This window comes from Buteo buteo, chromosome 18, assembly GCF_964188355.1.
Source record: "Buteo buteo chromosome 18, bButBut1.hap1.1, whole genome shotgun sequence".
In the NCBI taxonomy this organism is placed as follows: domain Eukaryota; kingdom Metazoa; phylum Chordata; class Aves; order Accipitriformes; family Accipitridae; genus Buteo; species Buteo buteo.
The window spans coordinates 2,153,615-2,176,998 of NC_134188.1; the positions used below are offsets into that span (position 1 = coordinate 2,153,615).

The 23,384-nt window shown below is 35.5% G+C and overlaps 1 protein-coding gene across 2 annotated transcripts in view; it reads right to left on the reverse strand.

Moving 5' to 3' along the window:
• The window catches only part of NBEA (neurobeachin), a 510,817-nt gene that overhangs the window by 265,140 nt on the left and 222,293 nt on the right, over positions 1-23,384 (reverse strand). For both annotated transcript variants that reach the window (XM_075050577.1, XM_075050576.1), the window contains exons 34-35: positions 20,402-20,529; positions 707-768 (exon numbers count right to left, since the gene is read on the reverse strand). In XM_075050577.1, the coding sequence (XP_074906678.1) occupies positions 707-768; positions 20,402-20,529 (190 nt within the window). The remainder of the gene's footprint in view (positions 1-706; positions 769-20,401; positions 20,530-23,384) is intronic.

The window sequence follows — 23,384 nt, forward strand, 5'->3', positions numbered from 1 at the left end:
ATTAGCCAGTAACAACACTTCCGTCAAAACAAATAAAATTAAAATTGAGATCTAAACATTCCAAACAGTATGAGGAATTACTTTAGGTTTGAGTATTTTACTTGTGAAAGCAATTCAAAATGTTAATTGATTCAGATTTCTGAGAACCCCATTACTGCTACGCTAAAGAAACAATAATTAATCACAGCATTTTTTAAACAGAAATACTCCACTTCTGCCAGTTCTTGAGGACAGCCTAAACCATGTTCCTCTGCTTTTTATATACTGACAGCTACATAAAATATCCAGTAAGTTATGTCATGTATATCAAAAGTAATAAAGTCACCACAAAGTAAGGTTTTAAAAAATTACTAATCCAAAACACAGATTTCGACATAAAATTATGACAACAGTATCCTATTTATGTATTCTAAATAAGAACTGGCTTGAAAGATAGTTCAATACACAGAAAAATTACATCATATGCATCCACACACTATTACAAAACAAATGCAAATATATGTTGTATATCCTCTGGATATAGAGAAACTATGGAATGTATAAAAAATAAAAATCTACAATTTATATGCTACCAGAAGAGATTAATTTGTATTTTCTTATACTGAAATGGAAGAATGAAACAAACAGCAAGATGCAATCCTTAGGCTGGCAGTAATCCAGCTCTATGCAAAGAAACTAATACAATTAAAACCAGAGAATGTCTTACCTGTGAACAAAGCAGCATAACAAGTTCAACCACTGAAGTACTCGACTTCATACAAACCAGACCTGCAATAAATGGTCAAAAATGAATTTAAAAGATTGGCGATATTTAATTATAGCTACATGGTTTCAGAAATTCCATAAAACATCTGTAATGTATATTTTTTATCACTCAAATTCACTGAAACAAGTTTCAAGCACAATTATCTGAGAATTTCAGATTCAAACATACTTAAATTTTGAGAAAGCATCAAAGAATTACCTGGAATAATCTGTACCATGTTCAGGATAGAATGTTTTTTAATTAAGTCTTTTTGGCATTTAGCTTAGGTCACTATTTAGCTAAATAAATAACTAACTACCTATCTGTATAATCCAAAGCAATTTAATATATGATAAACATAAGAAAACAACCTTTGAACATTAAATCCTGTAAATTCTTAAGAATAAACTGATCAGATATTAACAGGTAGAGAATAAGGCCTCTGCTTAGAAATTATTTTAATTTTCATCTGGTAATTGATTTTCCTGTAATTGAAACCTTAAGTATTAATGACAGAGGCATTCATGTGAAATCTCATGTTTATTGAAATTATAACTCATAATTTGTAGGCTCTGTTTCTTAAAACAAACCTTGAATTATGCAGCGTAACTGTTATCCATTGTTTTGTACTTAATTTAAATAATCAATACCTAATAACATTGCATTGCCACTATTGTAAATCCTTGTTTGCAGCTTTGGAAATGCAAATTTACTTTCCAGGAGAAGGATATCATATGTAAGTATTTTAAAGATGCATTGTAAAGAGACAAGGAGGAAATTACACCTCTACCGTTAACTTTATATACGGTCACTTCTGTTATCTAAAGTGATATAGACGTTGATATGATGGTTTAGGGTATGGAAACACTTTGGTTGTGTTATAAAAAGGATAAATTCACAACTATAAAGCTTACAACTAGGACTAAATAGGAACCTGAAAAGCAAACTGATGTGCTTTAAGTAGGTTTCTACAAACAGCGATTAGAGACAAAGCACTCCTACACAATAGCACATATATTTATTGCGGGTAGAGGATAAATACCCTTTTGTGCCCATTTTGCTAACAACCCCATCCTTATTGTACAGTAACACAGAACAAGCTGTAAGAAGCCACTAGGATTCCATTCTATCAGATATATGGGCAGACAGTTAACTAATGAAATAAGAGGCAGATGTGCAAAGCTCATTTAGGGAGACAATTGCTGTAATTGATCAGCTATTCTCATGCTCAAGTGCTAGAGGATCAGAAAGATTAATGGGATACTTATCACCTGCAGGCTACCTCCACTGTTTGAAGGCTGACAAAGACGACTGAACTCTACAGTTAAGCCAATGCAGGTAGCACAGGCATATCAAATATTTTATCATAGAATGTTCTCTGGTTTATTATGAATCCACCTCATATTCTGTAAAACTAAAAAAAAAAAATCTTTCCTGTCACACACTCACTTATCATCTTTCAAAATCAGAACTCAGGTGTATTAAAGCATGATCAAGGCAAAATAACGCTCTTAGAAACATATTCCCATGCTATGGTCTTCTAAATTTGTACATGTCTTTACCTTCTGATTTTACATCAGAAGAACAAATCTATCCAGAATAAGCATCATACACACTTATGAAAAATAGATCAATTAAGTTACATAACAAATGTTTGTGCACCCACAGTAATTTCTTTGTATCTTCACCAGGTTTCCCAAAAGAAGAGAAAACTCGATGCAAAATGTACACTTTAAAGAGAAACACATAATGAGTATTTCCTGGCTTAATTCATTAAATTAGAAGTTCTGAATTTTCAAAGGCAGTTGGTGATACTTATACCACTGTGTAGCGTCAAACAATATGGAAAAAAGTTTGGAGCATGGACCAAAACAAACATCCTTAAAATGGCACAAAGCTAGGATAAGTACTCATGGTTATCATCCCGGTAACAATGATGTTCTAGTCCTAATGACACAAATGCTCTATACCTAGTGAAACAGGACTCTCTGTTTGAAGGAAGTCATAACTACCTTAGCACAAAATTTTCTATTTACAATAATAAGAATTTTTACATACTATATCTAACTTTTCAATAGCCTGATGATTCTATGGGCTTGAGGAAAGTGGTCATCTGAACTAAAATTGATGTCTTTTCTCTATTTGTCTGGACATCACTTGGTAATTTTTGGATATCACATCTAACCAACCGCAAGCCTGGATGTAGCATTCTAGCATCGGAAAGGAGGCTTGGACTGATTTTGGTGCAATTCAGAAAAAGAAAGAGGAGGATACAGAACTGACATCTGGTCAGTGCATCAGCTCACCCAGTAGTTGTAACCAGTTCTGTAATTGCCTGCTGATGAAACAACCCATTGAAAATAGCTATTAACATCTCCCGTAACCAGTGGGATTCAAAACTTCACATTCCAAGAGACTGGGTTTTGTGTCAAAAAGAAACAAATAACTATCTTAGAGACTGTAGCACATTTCACATGTGGAAATACAGAGGGAGATCGGAAAGGCTCATAAAAGAAGTCCATGGTGTCAAAGATGGGTGCAAGGAATATCCTTTGCAGAGAGCTCAGTCTACAGCAGAAATGAAGTGTGCAGCACTCTAGTTACAAATAAGCAAAAATAGGAGTAACCATGACAGAAAATGGGGATTCCCGTGCATCTTGATGGGTAGGAAGAAACAAAAAGAAACAGAAATACTTTCCATTCACCTTTAAGTAGTCATACCATGTATTCCCTGAAGTAAAACAGAATACAGAAACGTGAAACATTCACAGCAGGGCCACCATTTCATGTTGTAAGCTTCTTGCTTAGCAGCCTCCTACTCCCACTTCAGGGACTCCTTCCACTCAAATCCCACGAGGGGGAGTGTGTGCCCTCCGTTGTATTCTCCGTTTCTTCCTTCCTAGCTGCCAAGGGCTCTATTTTTGTGTCCCTTGTGCTTCTTCCCATTTTTGCTTATTCCTGATTAAGCAGTTAAGATTTGAAATAAATAAAGATTTTTTTTTCCCTGTTACACAAACACAATTAATCTTCAGAGTTTACTGTCAGAGCTGTTGTGGAGTCAATAGTAGAGAACGATAAAAACAGATCAGACCTAATGGAGGACAAATCCATTTCTGGCTATTAGGAGAAACTGTCCGAATGCAATCTCTCGTTTATGAAGATCCCACATAATCAAAAGCTGTAGGAGTAAGTTAAGGAAGAATCACCATCCCTGTTGTGTTTAACTTATCCTACATAGACTAGAAAAAATAAAATTTTAATACTCTTTTGGTTTTTAAATCTGCATGACCCTCTGTCCTAGGAAGTCCAACTTGTGTGAATTGCCTCACTTTTGGATTGGTATAGACACTGAAATAATTTCCTTCAGCAGATAGTATATATTTTAACAGACAAAATAAAAAAGGAGGAAGAAAATGTTCTGCTCCCATTTTATAGACAGAAAACACAAACTCGTTGAGGTATCTTCATAAAATCAAAAATAGAATTGTAGCATGAATCGGAATAAAGGTCAGTTTCCTAAGTCCCAAATGCACTCACAACTGTATTTATTCTTGCTCTTTACCATCTTGCAGGATTTGACAGAGAGTTTTAGAGTGTGCAAAATTTTATTATTTTTAATATAATGAGAAACAAAAATGATAACAAACTTTGAAAAATAGTGGCTTCTCTGATTGAGAGCACACAAATCTATTTTCAGTTCTCCCTCCCCCCCTTGACTCCAATGAGAAAAACTATTCGCAATTCAAACTAAAACTGTTGCCTGCATTCTTCAGCTGCAGATAAGTTCTTCCTATGCCATCTGTATCAAATGCCATTAAGGAAGCTAATGTAATTACTAAAATACAAGTGGATATTTCCTGCATACAGCAAGGTTAAAAAGGTCACTGTTTAACTGAATGGAGTACGTGCTCTTTATATTTGCTGTTCTTAGTACTTTTCTTCATGGTCTCTTCTCAGTCCATTAAATATAGCCATCAAAATTTAGCAATTTGATGGCAACAATGACCACATATATGGATACAAAAACTGGGAGCATCAAGTGCGTGACCTTAGCTAATCTGGAATAAATGATGTATGCCTGGCAATTATCTTGAAATGTTCTGGTTTACTTGACTTCTTTTTCAGTGTTCTTCTGTTGGCCCAAAGATATGCTAATTATTTCTTTTCACTTGACTTATTAATGTCTAAAAAAAGATTAATTTCAACTGGACTATTTTAGTAATGCCTGTGGCATTAATGATGTCATGGGTTCAAATCATCGAAGTCACCATGCTGAACTAGTCAGTCTGAATTTCTATTTTGAAGAAATATAACGTAGGCTGATAAAATCAATTTAAAAAAAAATCCTTATGAAATAAGATCATGGTTTTGAACTTCTTTTTATTATTATTATTAATACAATGTGTGTATGGGTCTAACTGAATACCACCACAAATTCATCTGGTCTTTATCAAGATTTGCCTGCATTTTCTTTCAATGATTTTACTTTGTGTCAACTTAAACCTTTATTGGAACTGGAATCAATTGTAATATTAGCAAACCCAAAAGTTAAATGTTTTTCTATCTTATGTTCAACTTAGAAAAAAAGATGCAATTAACTATACTTTAGAGCCTGCAGAAATCTTTCACTCAGTTATAGCTTCTACTTATCTGAAAGCCTCAGGTATGGCTAAATAAAAAGCTTGAGAAAGTTTAATACATTTAACCCAGTTCACAGAGAAAACTTGGCCTTCGTTACTCCTGTACAGCACGTCGTCAAAACTACAGGAGCTTTGTATAGAAAAAAATGTTTATGACAAAATAAAGACATGCTATTATATGCATTATTTTATTGACATATGAAAAGTGCATAAAATGTACTTAGAAATGAGCATAAGGTGCTAAAACTAGACCAAAAAAAAATAAATCAGAAAATACTAGAATTCTCCTTTTTAACTTGTATTTTTGTAAGGTCAGCTACTTTCTATTTCCTACTGATATAGTCTTCCATGTACTTTAAACAAAACTGTATTGTTTCAAATTGTTCACTATAATTACTGGTAGCTCATACCATGGTATCTCTTCCCATAATCCTCACTGACTTCTGTGCCAAGAGACAGAGTAGGAATTTTCCACCGGTAATTACCATTCACAATTGTATCTTCATTTTTGGTAGACTATTCCCTTATACTCTGTTCAAGATTTGTTAGGAATGGCACAACAAAGTTTCAAGGACAGTTCACGCTGGTGACAGAAACTAAAGCATGTTTTGGCTGTGACAGTACTAGAAAAAACGTGATGGTGATATTTTGGTTGGAAACGTGAGTTTTCCTTCAAGTTTATTTGTTCTTGCAAAATGCCTCTCTTCTGCCAGCAAAATATTTTGGTGAATGTTTTCTGGAAATATTATTCTAACCCCAACTTAGAATAAAAGAAATAAACTTAGGATTTCTTTTTTGACCATTAATTAAAATTAATTGGATAGTTTAAATCTATGTTATTCCCTCTCTACCATACGTTGTCATTCAGAGAAACCTAGATTCAAATTGATGTTTTTAATCAATTATCAAGTTGCCCGTGAGTTCACTACAGATATGAAAAGAGATAGTACGGAGGGAAAATATCAAGACAGGTGAAAAGTTCAAAAGTAACTGCTAAGTATGTAAAATTATTAACTGAAATGACAGGGTGTTCTTATTCCAAGCAAAGCAATCATTAGGGGGAAAAAAGCAAGAGGTGTATTAAACAGAATGTAACGTTTTGCAAGATTACACTCAGAAGTGGTTTTAGAACCATACATATGTCACATATTTTGTAGACATTTAAATTACACTAATGGTCTTAATTTATGAAAAGCAAAGGCTGGCAAATATTCAGGAATTGCAGAAAGTCTGCAGATGGAAATCACAGCCATGTTGCAAAATAATTACAACTTCACTTTTACTAGATGAAAGGAAACACTATTCCAAAGAATGTAACTCACTAAAATAAGAAAGTCAGGGTTATGGATTTAACAATTCCCTTCAGCAGCCTTGACTGGCAGAACGCAACATTACCACCAGCTCTAGGGACCACGAAGGACGGCTGTATCGGTACTCCAGACCATCCTGTGTAGGGGTAGATCTCCTTTACAGAGCAGAAGAGCGACACAGAAAAACATGATGAATGTGAATTTGACTCAGTGCCTTTGTAACTGATCAAGACAGTTACACCTCTTACAGGATGTTTTCGTTATGGTGAAAGACACTGCACAACACATGCAATATTCTTTATATCTGGTACCTGAAAATCTAGGAAAGATATCATCCAGCTTATCACATGAAATATCTTTAAAATTTTATCAGAAATCTTTAAAACTCGCATCTTAAGATAAACACCTTGAATAAACACTGATTAGTCAACATAAAAAATAGATTTTAATCTGTTCAAACCCAACTCAAACGGTTCCGCCTTTTTAGTCAAATCTGTAAAATAAAACAGATCTTAATACTAGGATAATATTCAAAAGAATAAGGATGTTATGTAACAGTTTCTTGAATTATTTTATTAAAGTAAGAAAACCTATACTTCTTCACCACCACAGTTACTATAAAAGAGTCTAAATGAGGACTATAAAATATCCAGATGGAATCACAGAATGGCAAAACCCCTTGAGAGCATACCCACAGAGAGGGGATTTATTACAAGGTATACATGTTTTACTTTTTAAAATTACAGACTTTTCTACTGTGATCCCATGAGCTGTAATGATATTGACAAAACTAATGGTGGTGCCACATTACTCCAAAGAGTCTAGCCTTATACCAACGTATGGAATTTTTGTCAATTTTCCATTAGTGTTAATGGGATGCACAAAATGAGGAGGAGATCACTTTATCTATAAAATAAAAACCCCTACTACTGTTCAGTTTAATATCTATCTCACTGAATATTTTCAAAACTGATCCAGTTTTTCATTTAGCACCTGTGGTAATTTTTGCCTTGGCCAACAGTCCATTGGGATTTACTCAATACATGCATTTGTGCTTCTCTGTCCTTCTCTTAAAACAGCATCTCTTTGGATGGATCTCTTTTCAAATATCTGTTGTGATGTAGCAAACTAATATGCTTATCTAATTGCTATACCAAGAAAGATCTAAAATTTATATCGATCTATAATGTATCAATTGAAAAATTGTTCTGATTAGCATTAATAACACAAAATAATTCTTTTCATATAAAAGAATACAACACAAATGTTAATTATGAGAAAACAATTCCCTGTCAAATTTAAGTGAGGCAGAATTTTTTTTGAACAATATGATACTTATTATAAACTAGAATTTGATTTGGAAACAAAATGTGTTTCCTTCTCTTCTAAAGTCCGCTTCTAGACAATGGGTCAAAACAATGAAACCAGTGAACGCACTGCATTGCAGCTGATTGAATTAAAACACCTCTAATCTTGAAAATGTCTATAAAATTGAACTACTGCTTTTCTGCTGAAGTCTACTTCAGTTCCAGGTAGACTTGAGTAACTTATAAACATTTTATTTTGGTGGAACCCTAGAAGAACTAAAAAATAAACTACACTTAGACATTCTGGAAAATCTAAACCTCTTATTTATCTAGAAAGCATCTCAATGAAAACCATTCCAATTCTTTTCCAAACACCCAACAGTCCACTGTGAAAATTAAAATATAATCCTGAAAGTCTTCTGATTTCCCCCTTTATCCTATGATGTTACTCAAATCAGTGGATCAAAGTTGTAGCTAAATTTCTACCACAGCTGCTGCCCTGGATATTTTATTTCAATGGATGGAGTAAGAGAAAAATTAATGGGAAAAGCCATTTAAAAATTAATTTAAAATGTGAAAGTTAAAAGCTTTTTCAAGTTTTGTCATGTTATATTTTCTCAAGATGCTATTCCTTTCCTGATCAAGTTGCTATTTTTGTGATTAAATTTGTAGAAAAATTACTAAATGAAAACAACCGATACCAAAGAAGTTGCCACATATTCAATACATCTGGGAAAAAAAAACTATTCTGAGATTTTATGTTCTACTGATCCCTCACAATTTTCTTATTTAAATGAAGAAACATCTAGCCCTCCTTTCTTTTTTTTGTCAGTCCTTCAGCTCCTCTCAAGTCAGTGTTACAGGAAATAATACATTTTGGAAGAACAACCTTAACAGTGAATTATTTTCAAAGAAGTATACATGCAGAAATCAGAACATTAATTTCACTCACTAACACAAGCAGTTGTTTATACTTTATACCTTCACTACACCTATGATGCTCTCTCTTCATCTCAAGAACCTTTTCTAATTCTATCTAATGCTGTCAAAAGTGACATCTTGGGCAAGATGGATCATAAGTATGATCCCAAACGACATATCTAGAGTATCATGCTTTCCCTGAAAATGCATTATTCAATGTTATTTTTCCTTTAGGTACGAGGTTTTATTTTTGTCCTGAAATTTATCAACTTTTCCTTAGCTTCAGTCCATAACTTATTCCTATTCGATGCTCTGTTTTCTGTGCTTATTTATTCTTTTTTGCCTCTCTCCTCTTTTTTTCAAACGTAGGAGTTGCCTTTTGTTTCCGTCTTTCTACTACTACCTTCTAGTTCTTTGTTACATTCTTTCCTATTACTAGGGGGAATATTATCACCATGGCAGGACACAACTGGGAGGTGTGTATGGTCAATGACAAAGAAGGAAGGTGAGGAAAGGATAAGCTGCACAGCAGCAAACCCACTTACTCTTTACTGGTCCTCCGTACTTCCTTACATTTCTTCTCTGTGGCAACCTTGGGGCCGTACTGAGAGATCAGTGAGTGAACCAGTGCAGCTACAAATAGGAAGTATAACAAAACCTCACAGAACTCATGCAGCTTCCTAAATCTCAAAGGCCAAGATGACCATTATTTTAACCAGGTGTTATCTTCTGAGTAGCATCACCCACCAGCTAATTTTTATATCTAGTTGAGCAAACTGTTGGTGAACTAGTATTTTGTTTAGATGGTAACGGTTTTCTGAGAACTTGATAACAAGGGAAAAAAAAAAAAAAAAAAAAATCTCCATTTCCATGCTGAACTTTGCTGACCTTAGCTGACAGCCATCGGATCTTGCTCCTATCCTGAAGCCCTGCTGACAAATGGTAATCATTCTGAAACAGTGTGTCTCAAAACACAGAACCATACCACAGTCATAGATCTCTTGAAATAACTTGTATTTCTTGTGTTTCAGTTTTCTTTATTTACTTGACAGTAACATTGTTATGGGCTCTCCCTAGACCTGCTTTGACATCACTTTGCCATCTTAATTTGACATATCACAACTGTCTCTGTTGTCTGACAAGTTCTTTCAGCGTGAGGGTTTCCCAGTGCAAGAAAATCTCTACAGACAACATCACTATTAGTATAAAAAGATTGAATCATGAAATCCACATACCAACAGACAAAAATAAGACATGATGTAAGACAATATATGTTTAGCAGGTTTGGGTTTTTTTTGGGGGGGAGGTAAATTTTAACATAAAGTTACACTGAACACAGTAAAGATATTTTCTTAGTCCTTGCAAAAATAATCCCAGGTCTGTAGGGAGTCTGTTAACATCTAGATAAATCAAGCTTGATGGTTCATTAATGTTTATACTATAGTTAACATTTTCTTCTATCAAAAAGAAAGGGCTATATGAAGAGGTATATTTTTAAGATTCAAGTGTAGTAGTTTCTCAAGTTAATTGATTCAAGAGTTTTTGTGGAATATTCTTTGTTTATGCCTTGAAGGCATGGAAACAAGCACATCCCTATCCAACAGGACAAACTGTAGATCATCAGGACAAGTAAGAGACTTTTGTAAACTTGGTCACTGATTAAAAGGTTTCAGTCTGGGTCATAAGAGCAGGTGATAAGTAGACACAGAGTTAAGGAATACAGGAGAAACTGCGACCAGCCCTAATGAGATTAGTTTTGTAAGGAACCTGGACATAGAGCTCAGGCTACATGGAAAAGGATTATTAGACTATGCCTCAGGAGAAATACATCTTTCAGGGCAAAATCTGATACAGAGATGTTATTTGCACCCTATAGCTTATCAGAGTTAGGTAGTTCTCTGGAAAATGCTGCCAGGATAATAAAGTAGATTGATTCAATTCTTAAGCCTTTAGAGGACAAAGGGTGGGGCAAATACCAGCCTAACTGTTTCAAGTCCAAAATCAGGCAGAGTCCCCTGCTGAGTTCTGAATGATGAATTAAGTGGAATAAGAACCAGAGAACCTCTGCCTGTGGGGAGCTTCAGTCGCAGCAGGAACATCCTGTAGATACTGAATACCTTTTTGGCATACCACCTCGTTTTTCTTTGGACCTGGACAGTAGAGGAGAAAATAATAGGGGGCAAAAAGGTGGCTGTTCTAAAAAAAAAAATAATTGTACAACGTAGTCCAGTGTTCCCATGCAGCACTGCTGTATACCTGATAGGATGAGTCCACCTACAGGCTGTGGTACAGTAGCGCCTGTACATGTTAAGAACTTTTGTAAGAATCTTTTAAAAATTATTACCTTGAAATAACATTAAAAAGATTTCCTGCCACTCTTTCTGTAGTAGGAGGCAAACTGACTAAAAAAAAAAAAGAAAAAAAAGAAAATTGTTTTCTATTAAAGCTGAAAGTTAGAACAAGAAGGAAGACAGAGGGATATCAGACCTGGATGGTATTAGGACAAAGAAGGAGTATGAAATCATCGGGGAGGGTATTATTCTAGAGTTTTAAGGCAAAAAGACCAGTCCTTTCTAGGCCTTACAGCTTGCAGCTGGAATACAGGCTACTAGCTTGAAAAAGAAACTTGTGAGAAAGTGCCCAATACTGCTGGAGGTAAGTGGGACTTGAAGACCACAAACAACTCCTTTCCTTGCTTTTTAAAGACTCCAATATTTTGTGCATTTTTTTATGCGCTTTAAAAGAACAGCAGTTGGTATTGTTTGGTTTCTAATAATGTAAATTTTATAGTAGCACTTTCAACAGTAATTTAGTAACTTCAAACATCTAGTGGCTTCTGTATTTTCAAGAATAACTTTCAGAGCTTCTTTTCAGCAAACCTGACTACTTTACAGCTACCAGCTTTTGTTTTCCTGAGGGCATGTATTTATTTTTTTTTACTGCTGCACTCTCTTAACCCCTTCTGCTGAATATATGTAGTTGATTCTCCACTTTACAATTAGTCTCCCATTTTCAGTCCTTTTTTCTCCATTGGCAAAGCAACAGAACCACCCCAATTCCTGCCTAACGGGAACTCCATACATTTTGGATTGTACAGGTGTCTTGATTATTAATTAATGTAACGTAATATACTCAAGGACATATAATCTGAGGGCCGACAACAATTTCTACCCTTAAGTTACGCTGGGGCCACACAAGCCAAAGACAAAGGAGAGGGCATGAGCAGTTAACCTCTGTTACATAGTCTAATACATCTTAGTAAGTGTCCAATTCATTAGACAGGGATAGAGTGGCTCATATGTCTAATTAATTATTGGCAGGTTTACTTTCAAAAAGGTGCCAGATGCTATGCATTTCCTAGTTGCTCTCTGGATCTCTGATCTCTAATGTTTCCTGCCATGTTAAACATCTGTTCAGAACATACTTCTGCGCACAGGAACTTCAGTAATTCAAGAGTTAAATCTTCAAAATCAAATGAATGCATATCCTCTTCACTTTCTGGTGTTTGTAATGATATCCCTTTAAAGGCATCATAAAGGAATACTATATGAAAGAAAAATGTTCTGTAACTGGTGTGGGGTCATTATAGTTTGAAGATTTCACTGTGGATAAATCACAGACACTTCTGCTGTGGCACCTGCTCTTCAGTTCCTCCTCTGAATGCCAGATCTGTCTTGTCACTAGTAGCACATTCCGAAAAACAATGTGGAAGTCGCAAAGCTTTGAACCTCGACTCTGCTGGAGTATGTGTAAATAAATAGGCAGATTTGAATATCCATTCAACCTTTCATCATTTCTTTGTTCCTACACACAGACTTCTGGAAAACTGGTGTTGTCTTCTGTCTCCATGTGTCTCTGACTCATCAGCGGTTTTTAGTAGGAAACAGTTTCAGTCTCAGAGTGTTTGCAGAAACATGAGCATACTGTGGAGCCTTTCAGTAAGACACTAAGAGCTAATCATAGATAGAGAATTTCTTACAACAAATTTTTTATAAGCCTATAAATAGCAGATTGAAATTCATGAACTTTTTTTTTTTCCATTTATGAAGGGATTACAACATGTGCAGGCAGGATTTCAATCATCAGCAGCATTTTAAATTATATCCATTGGAGGATTTCAAGGGGTTTTTTTCATGCCCTGTTTCAAAATTGCCTGTTGTATTCTTCATGGTAAAACCCAAATCTTGCAAATTACTTGCAGAAATTCATAAAGTAAAAAAGGAAAATACATAAAAAACCATCCTCACAGTGCAAATCAACACTTAAAGCTTGCAACAATATCAAGTTATTGAATGTATTGTTAGTGATGATGAATGTTTTTAAACTCACTGAGGAAAAGTGTTATCTGTAACTCATTATTGTTCCAACCTCATTACCTAAAGAGGGGTTGGTTTTGGACAGTAGTCCGATTTCACTGGGATCTTTTTGCAAGTGTTTACAGTGAAAGATAAAAAGAAATCTATGAACAGGAATCCTACTACCCCAAATTAAGGAAATCTGTCATCCAGAGGATTGGCTCAGGTAATTTAACTGCATCGTGCTAAGCCTGCAGCATCGCCTTTTACTAGACATAGAAGAATGTAACGGAGACACGTAGGGCACTTGGCACGAAAGGAGTGGGAGGCAGCATGGCAGAGAACAACTGGTTTATGAACTCCTTAGCCTTGAAAACCAACCCAGAGCTCCTGCCCCAGTACCATCCAAACAATCCGTAAGATTCCTGACCCTGACTGACCAGAGTGATCACGTCCAGCGAGACGCACACTGCAAATGACGCTGGCCTGACCTCCCCGCAGAAACATTGCTAACATTCACCTTGATTCCTAACAGGATTCTCTGATGTCTAATAGCGTTGAGTTCCTACTGCTTTCTCTCTCAGTCCTGCTTTATCAATTGCTTTCCTGTTCCTTACACTGCCATACCCATAGTGTTGTACCAACACAGTATATTGCACAGCTGCAAATGAGACTTTTTTGAGTTCCTTTTTAGTTTTCCATTTATTCACTACATGATGATGGCACACCCCAAATGATAGTGCAGAGCAAACACTGAAGCTGATTAAGAAATACACATGTGACTACTGCCTCAGCCAAGACATTATAGGGGATCTTTTCTTTAAAGAAACATCTATATTTGTGAATATTGTGTAAAAAAATGCATGTTTTAAGCATCTCCTGTTAAACTGGCTGAAACTGGCCAACATATTGAAAAGTTATCAAGGGAGTAAAAGGCTGATCCTCCTCAACCAGTGTGCTCACGTAAGTCTCATACCCTCAAGAAATCACATTAAAACATACGTATGGCTATGCATTCATACACTTGCAAGGGCTCCCTGAAGCCTGGGACCAAACTATAGCTGGCATGAGCCTTATATGAGGCTTGTCTGAATAGCAAAACTTCACCATGCAGAGGAAGGAGAAAACGTCTCATACTAAAATGAGCTTCAAGATAATGATTAAAGAACTTCTTAAATAAAAAATAAAAATCAGGTTTTATATATATATACACACACACAAAACATCAGAAGAAGCGCTTATTTCATACAGTGACTTGAACACTGACCATCTTTGATGCCTCAAGGGAAGATGATATATCCTCAACTGCATCTGCAGTTGAGATGCAGTTCCAACTGCAGAGCAAGTTAAAAACTTTTTTTTTTTCTGATCCCTGCCAGTGGCTAGCTGACACTGAAGTACATCTCTCCATGACCATGTGAACAAATGCAGTGATGGCAATGTTAGAGCAAATTAAGTTAATGCAGACTATCATTCCTTGCAGGGTATGGCACAGAGAAAATGGGGATTCACAGGCTCCAAAGCCACAAAGACGCTCCAATACCATTCAGCAAGGATGTGACATTTTTCCTCCTGAGAAGCTGGATTGAAGACTATATTTATAAAGAATGTTTAAAACAGTCATAAAGACTACAAGTAATATGTTTTCCAATGTTATTTATCCTCACTAGGCATTCTGTTGGTAGAAAGGCTAAGACATCCTGTAGTATCTAACTTCTTTTTATCTCTTTTCTTTGGTACATTGGAGAAAACAAGCTCCTTACATTGTACTGCATGGAGTTTATCTCCCATCCATCAATCACTCCTGTGCCCCGCTCTTTTGTTCCCTCTGCAGTTGGTGTGTAATATTCTTGAAGTGCTGACTATAGAACCAGATGGTAGGAGTTTTACTGAAGTTGTGCACAGAAATTAAATCATCTCCTCATCTATTCTTCCTCAGCATCCAAGTATTGGACAAGTCATTGTTGCCTCAGCACTGAGCTAAGACAGCCCAGAGTATGCTAATTATTATAACAATCTCTATATTCTTTGAGTGGCTTCGTCCCTCATCTCCTACCCTCTAGGTATAGTCTGTATTATTTGTTCCTAGAGATTAGAGTCAGCATTTGGCTGTGTTCAAATTTGGCTTCTTCTTGAGCTTCAGTTATTCTGCAAAATGATTCAACATATCTGTCCAGTGGAACACCTTTGCTTCTCATTTTGCATATCTCTGCCTAAGCAGCTAGCTTTGCCAGGAACAATTCTGCACCGTAATTAAAACTGTTAATAAAAATATCAAAGTAGGATCAAAAAGTGGATCATAGAAATTTCAGCACTATGAATAGCTTCAGGTTTTACTTACGTGCTGTTAATTCCAGTTAATGTGAATTTAAAAATCATAACACTATTTTTTATTCCCTTTCTCTTTTACTTGCTAATAATTATTAATTTATTTATTTTGTTCAGAATATTGGCTACATGCTGTGCTACAGACTGTTAAGGAATTACCAAAAGTCTGATTAGTCGAAAGAAAACATGCCTGGACACACAAACAAAAATATTTCGGATGTGGCAAAGCAAGATAAAAGAATGAAAGAACAATATGAACAGGAAAATAAAGTTCCACAAGAGCATGCAATCTTTCTGCTTTATAGCATCTGTGCTCCTGAGCACAAAAATAATACAAAGGTTCTGAAAAGTTTCTAAGAGAAAGCCAAGGACCATGTTAAGTACCAAAAAGTACCTTCTGGAAATCTAAAGGATTTCCAGACTTCTACAGTGCCTCAGCAAAATGGTTACCCTGTTCTTCCTAATAAAAAACTCGGTATTGTTTAAGGAAATCAGAAACAAATTGTGCCACCATTGGTAGATGCCACAGTGATGCCACACTTAAGGTCTTTGGGAGCTTTTAAAGTAGTGTCATTTAGCACCCAGGTTCTATCTGTGGTTTCCAAAGGAATGTTTTGGGCAATTTTTCAATTGTTTCAAGAAGCCTCCTGTCAAATACCATACCGAACTAGTCCATCACCACTTCTGCTGAATATTTTCATAGGGCCATGTGGTGAGTTAATGAGGAGAAACAGATTCTGCTCATATCAGCATGAAAACGTTTTCCGTTTCGTCTGATTTGAATTGTGTATCAGAAATATATCAAAAGTACGCCAAAGAATTCCTAAGAGCTCTTTTGGAGAAGGGCTACCTGGCTGACCTTCCACCCAGGTAATGATAGAGGAAAATGAAAAGCATTGGTAACGTTTGTTTGGTATCTCACTAAAGAGAAGGGAAAGCATTGTACGTGACTATGTTTTGATCTTGGGCCTATTGTAACAGTTCAGGACACTCCAAGAATAGCTGTAGTGAAAATACTTTTACCCATCTGTGCTTGACAAAAAGAGGATATAACTTTTCTTTTGGACACAGATCAGATTACACTTGCCTGTAACATTTTCACCTAAAAGCTAGAATGTTGTAATGTGACTTACATGGAGGGGATTTGCAGACCATATGGAAACTAGAGTTAGTGAAAACATATCTGTGCAAGTGTTAAATGGAACTCCACAATGAGCATTGCTAAGCTTAAATATGTGACCTACCCATATTGCATGTTTGTTTCCAATTAGATGCTATATGGACAATTTTAACCTTTGCAACTTCTGTTCTCTGAGGCATTGAAAGAACCTCAGTTGATGAACCACAGTAGTGTTGGGCTGGTTTGGGTACACTCTGAAACTATTTGCACCCAGTTGCAAATCAGTCCTTTTTAATCTATCATGGAGGACACTTATCCTGGCAAGTTGAAATATTTGGAATAAGGTAAGATATCTTTGAAGAAAGAACTGCTTGTGGAAAAAGGGGCAAAAATGGGTGCTATTCCAGTAACTAAACAGACAAAGTGTTTTACCAATAAATATCTTCTGCAATGTCAGATTGCTACTTGATAGAGCTCCTCTGCTACCAGTCACATTTTGGAATTTACATGAACAAACATGAAAAATTAACTATTTTGAGCATGAGTGGTCCAAGTTTTTAGTCTAGACTGACCAGATGATTGCAGCCAGTTCATTTCAACTCCACTCAAGAGTTAAGATGCCACCACCTAGATGTTAAATATAATTTCCTCAAAGAAAAAATTAGCCAGTCTTCCACGGGACAGAATGATGATACAAGCTAAAGGAAAATGAGGTGGCATGGTATGACTGCAAGTTTTTTCACCAAAAGTTTGAGAGAGATGACCCGCTACAAAAAGGTGAAATCATAACTAAGGTGTTTACACATTTCCAAATACATATTAACAACACCCATCTCAAAGCATCAGATATTCCAGAAAGTTTGCATAATTAACCTGTTTTAGAAGTATTATAATGAATTTTTTTCAGTTCCTTTTTCCTTTGTGCTCTCTCTTCAGTATGCAAAACCTCAGCTACAAACCTGTGGGTATTCTAACCAAGTCTGAAATGATTTAGTAATTCTTACACACACACATGCACAAGAGCAATAGAGAGAGCTTCAGAAAAAAAGCACACGCCATCAAGGATGCCTGAAGGTATTCAGATTTTAGCAAAATCTGATAGGGCAAAGGCTTCATACTATGTGGAGGTTTTGAAAGACAGCAAGAAGAGGGAAGGTATTTTTATGTTTCAAGCTTGAATAATCAGAAGAAAAGGACACGCTTTATAGAATGCAACAGATACTTCTGTGGTAATCAATTTGAAAAACAGACAGCACCTTCAGACTTGATTAAATAAAGTTTATTTGCTCCTTTTTAATTGTTATAACTGAAACCTTTACACATAAAGCAACAAATTAAACTATTTCATATAAAACTGTCAAGCTAATTACTGCTTGCCAGTAAAAATCAAGTTCAAATTACCAAAGCCCCACAGGAATTCTGTGTACTCACATACCTTGAATCACGCCACTAAACCCCTCTGTTTTGCAGAGTCATTACATGGAGAGCCCTTTCAAGCACTTCAAGGACCACCATTGGCTTTCAGTAAACAATGACAGGGAATTTATCAAAGTAAATCGGGTAATGGACTAGGAGAGAATTTAGAATTCCCTTTTAAAGGGAACTTAACTAGGCAAGAATTCAGTTTCGTTGAGATCAAGGGTCTCACACAGGCAATGAAAGAAACGATGAGGAGGAGTACACAATGACTATAAAAGCAGCTGAGTTCTCTGTTAAAAAGAAAAAAAGCCCAACTATTTTAGAGGGAGCAAACAGAAATTCAAGTCCTGAGGCATGCAGTGTAAAAATCTAAGCTGTGTTTGGACGTTTTTCTGTACAGATTGCTATTTCAGTATCTTGGGAAGAAAGGACTAGTTCTTAGAAATCAGAAACGAGACAGTGATTGAAGAGAAGGTCAGACATAACATTAAGGAAATGTGATGGGAAGGACAGTACTTATTTTGGAACTCCGTGTTTGGTTCGTAAACAATGATTCCTGAGACTGAATTGGATGGCTGAGTCATAGATGGGACAAAATTTGGAACAGCAGTCCAAGTGGGCATCGGAAGAATGCTACAGCCAACAAAACCATGTGTCTGTCTGCACAGGCGATGAGATAAGCTCACACTGTCATATGATCGTGAGGTTCCTGTGGCCTCTAGCTTTTCAGTCTTTGTCATATGATGGGAACTGTTGGAGCCTTGTTCACACCACGAATCTGACCAAAAGATGAAGTCTGAACAGCACCAGTGAAGAATGTTTTTAATCTATAAGAGTGCTTGGGCGAAACCAAGATGATTTTATTTGTATTGTATAAAAACTATAGTGCAATTAATCAATTGTCAAACAGAAAAGGATGACACTACTACAGATTTTGCAATCAACTTCACTGAAATAAGAGACTTAAGAATGGAATCCATCAAATATCTTACAGCCACCTCAATGTTCTCAATGAGAATCTCGGACCATTAACTTCAGGTGTCATTGAGTGAGAATGGCAACTTGCTCATAGCTATTAAATGAACACTATAAAAACTCTGAAGCTTCTGAGAATTACTAAGCTACCATACCATTCCTTGGTATTATTAAACAATAGTATTATTAAACAATAATTAGATAAAAAAGGGAAAGGCTATTTGCAAGATTTCAGTTACAAGGTGGAAATATTTCTAGCATTAAGAATAAAAGAGGGCCAATGTTGTGGGGAATAATAACTGAGACCATAGAAAGACTGTACACTAATATTTAGATAAAAAACATGTATAATAGAAGGAGTTTGGGAATTTGAACACAAAGCTGTGGTTTTTCTGTGTAGACCTTCACATGTTATAAGCTTTGCCTTATTGAGACTTTTTCATAGAATCATAGAATTGTTTATGTTGGAAAAGACCTTTCAGATCATTGAGTCCAACTGTAAACCTCTCATTAAACAGAAATACTGTGTGTAAGAACAATTCTGGAAGGCAAAAGTTTCCTTGACTGAATATGTTCCTCTGGATATATGATATGGGATCAGTACACATTCGTGCAAATTCCCCCATCGCCATTTTAACTGCATTAGCACCGAGTCATTACTTTCTGCACGAGCTTGCCACATTTGCATGTTCTGCATAACTTCTGCATTACTTACTGCCTCACTTACGAGGATTTGTTATTTTCCCCAAATTCTGTAACTATGAAGTAGTAAAGACAATGCATAAAACCCTATAAAAATCTTCAAAAGTGTTCAAAGTTTTTTTTCTTTAAAAAAATCATCACTTTTTATTCTGCTCTAGGGACAACTCTTTATCTGCCCATGTGAATCCAACTGACCCACCTGAGTAAATAGTGTCCCTACCAAATCTAGACACAGGCATCAATAATGCTGAAGCACAGTCTTCAATTTACTTTCTTCCACATGAACCGATTACACCTTTTAATTCTATTTTTCACTAGTTTCTCAAAGTCAGGCTGAAAGACTTATACTAATATAATTATTCTAAGGAGGAAAAAGCAAATTATAGAGATGTTTTTGCATTCCAAGATGACAAGATGTATCTTCACACAGCATCTCACTTAGGGAAGAAAAGGGGTACAAAAGCTATCCGTTTTAAATTTTTTAAATTAAGTTAAATGCGAGGAAGTGAAATCACAATACATTAAAAACTGATTTAATTATTATCAAAAATAATTATATAAAGTCTTGTGAAAATCCAACATTGTTCATATCAAATGACTAAGAGCTAAAATAACATAATTTTATAACAGAAACAGTACCTTCAATCAAGAGCTCTTGTCCGTGACTGCCCAACAATGTTCGGGACAGGAAAGGGGCAAAGTCAACAAAAATTTCTCGCAGGAGAGGGGCCACCTTTTCTAAAGCTCTTTCAAGCTTTGCAGTGATACTGTGGAAAAACAGAGACCATGATTGGAAGAACGCTTAACAATAGAAGTTAAATGATGTCAAATCATACCTGTTTTTAAAAGTTGCTGTAAGCTTCTTTAGAAAAGAGGATGATCATAATTTGATTAAACTTTAGAGTGTTTAAATGGCTTTAAGTAAATGTAAATGTCATGTCAGAGTCACCAGTGTGTCAGCCTCATAAATTCTACAGCATTTACACAGTACTCCAGAACAAGTAAAATTTTTATTCTTATTTTCAAACTTGCTAAGAAGAATGTCAGATATTCAAGTGTAAGTCTATTTCACCTCTCTTGGCTTATATGCCTCTCAACATTTTATATACACTTGAAAGCTTGAAAAGAGAAGTTTTTATTCACCCAAAGCAATCACAAGTAACTTGCTTTTTTGTACAAGCTTTCAAATGACAACATCTGGCATACTTTGAGGGAACATGATCCCAGGTAAATCACTTTGCCTTTCCATTTACACTTCTCTGCCTGCTGAGACTATACACTCTTTGAAGCATGGAGTATTCCTTAATTTCTACTTGTACAATGAGAAGAGGTGTTATGACTTCTCTTTGCTTCTTAAATACCAGAAATAATATTCCTTTGTCTGAGGATACAAACCTAGCAAACATCAGCAGTGCGCTAAGGTTTGTAACCCTTAAGTCCTTCCTCCCCTTTAAAACTTCACAGGGCATAACACTTGGGCCCTCTGAAACTCTTACGCTAAGATTAAAAACCTGCTGTGTTATCTTAAAGAAGTGAACTATTACTTAAAAATAGAAATGTAATTACATACATATTCTGGTCTACCAAGAATTTTGCCTATTCTTTTTCAGACTCCTGGTGGCTGAAGGGGTTTTCTTTGTGCTTGAATTACGGCACCAAAATATTATTGGCATTTAAAAGCACAATTATAGGAAGAAGTTACATTTATTGACAGAATCTAAGAGAATGAACACTGACATTTAAATTTTATACTGTATCTACTATCTATAAACACTAAATAAGTGTGGACTTTTAAATTTAGATCACATGAAGATCTCTACATTTAAAAAGAAAGCTGACATTATAAACACATTGGAAGTTTTCCTTCATTAGCTTAAAATTATTTTACTGAATTGCTATAGCTCGTTTTCTTTCAACGTGCTGCTTTCCTGTTTCAAATTCAGATACTGATTTTCTAATATTCTAAAGGATGGATTCATATTACCAGCCTTTGTTTTAGACGATTAGTTGAAGTGAATTTCACTATGCTAAAGCCTCTATTGACTATACTTGAAATGCAGGTGACTAGCTTAGAGTTTTCAATTTGCAACATGAACCTACCCCAAGCTTTTGCTGCTAGAGACAAAAAGCCTACTAGATTAATTCAGACTTCTCTAAAGCATGTTTTAAAATATGCTTTCAGTGTAAATTTGTTTAAAAAGCCTAATTTTAGAGTTCATCTAACTCTGAAAACTTTACATAGAATTGAAAAAATTTCAAGTTCAAAAGTTTTTAAATTAAGATCAATTTTTATTTAAGAATCAAGTACTGTGGGAGGTGTGGATGTGCTATTAATCAACAGCTTGGATGAGCTATTAATAAACACCCTGTTATCAAATGCATAGTTGATGGATGTTGTATGTTATGGATCCATTCATGGGCAATTGGGAATAGTATTCTGTGAAAATGTGAGCTCAAAGTTTAGCACTGTTTAAAAATGCATATCAAAGGACAGAAATTAATATTTAAACAGAGAAAAAAAAGAAAAAAAAAAGTCTTTTTTCCTTCATATAAATCCCTGGTGCATTTACGTATTGAAAACTGTCTGGAGTTCTGGTCCTTCAGTTTCAAAAAGAACAAGAAAAATTAAGAAAAAACCCCATACACAGAGACCCCCAAAATGTTTCAGGGAAGCAGGGGACCCATCTACTGCCTTTTCTGTACACACACACATAAAGGAGAGAGACCGATCTGATTCTACAGCTGTTTCTAACATCTATTATACCTTATAACGCATCCTGCAATCATTACGGAGCTCCCTGTAGAGATTAATGTAACAAGTTTTCATGACTAAGAGATGTTAAGGGTTATTTGTAAAAAATGAATATTTTGGTTTTTCCTCTCCATTTCTGGACATTCAAGGCAAATAAACTCTTAACATCTTCCAAATTCAAGATTATTTATTTTGCAGATTAAAGGCACCACACACCAGAAAATAAATTATACATGTATTATATAGAAATGTACATATTTTATATATATATATATATTTTTATATATATATATATATATATATATATATAAAGGTGATAAACTGGGACAGGAAAGGTTGAAAGACCACAGTAGCAACATCAGATTAAAATAAATACTTTCAAAACTGTGAGCAAAAAGACCAAATAATCCTGCGGAGGGTTCTTACTACCTACTGCTTGAATTGGCCACGAGAAAATGCAAAGAGAGGTGGGGACACACACTGTCCCAGCCCCAAGCATGCTACCTTCCCTTTGGCCTCATTCCAGGCCAAACTTCTACCTCCAAATCAAGACTATTAAATGTCTAAAAGTCCAAGACCCTTGTCCTGCTCACTCTCCTCTGCTCAGTCTACAGCCATAAGCAGCTCTTTTTTCTACGTAGCTGCTATAAGGGAAGGCTCAGTTAGATAAGTGAGCTTGCACTTCATGCTTTCTGACCTCACAAACAACTCTGATTTAAAATGAAATCTTATGAAAGCTGAAGCACAATGGATTCAAAGTGAGAAAATAAAAAATTATCTATTATCAAACTAAAGTTTTAGTTGTTTCGGGGGGTGCAGGGGTTGGAGAAAAGGGAAAAAAGCCCAAAAGACACTTCTTGGCTTGATTAG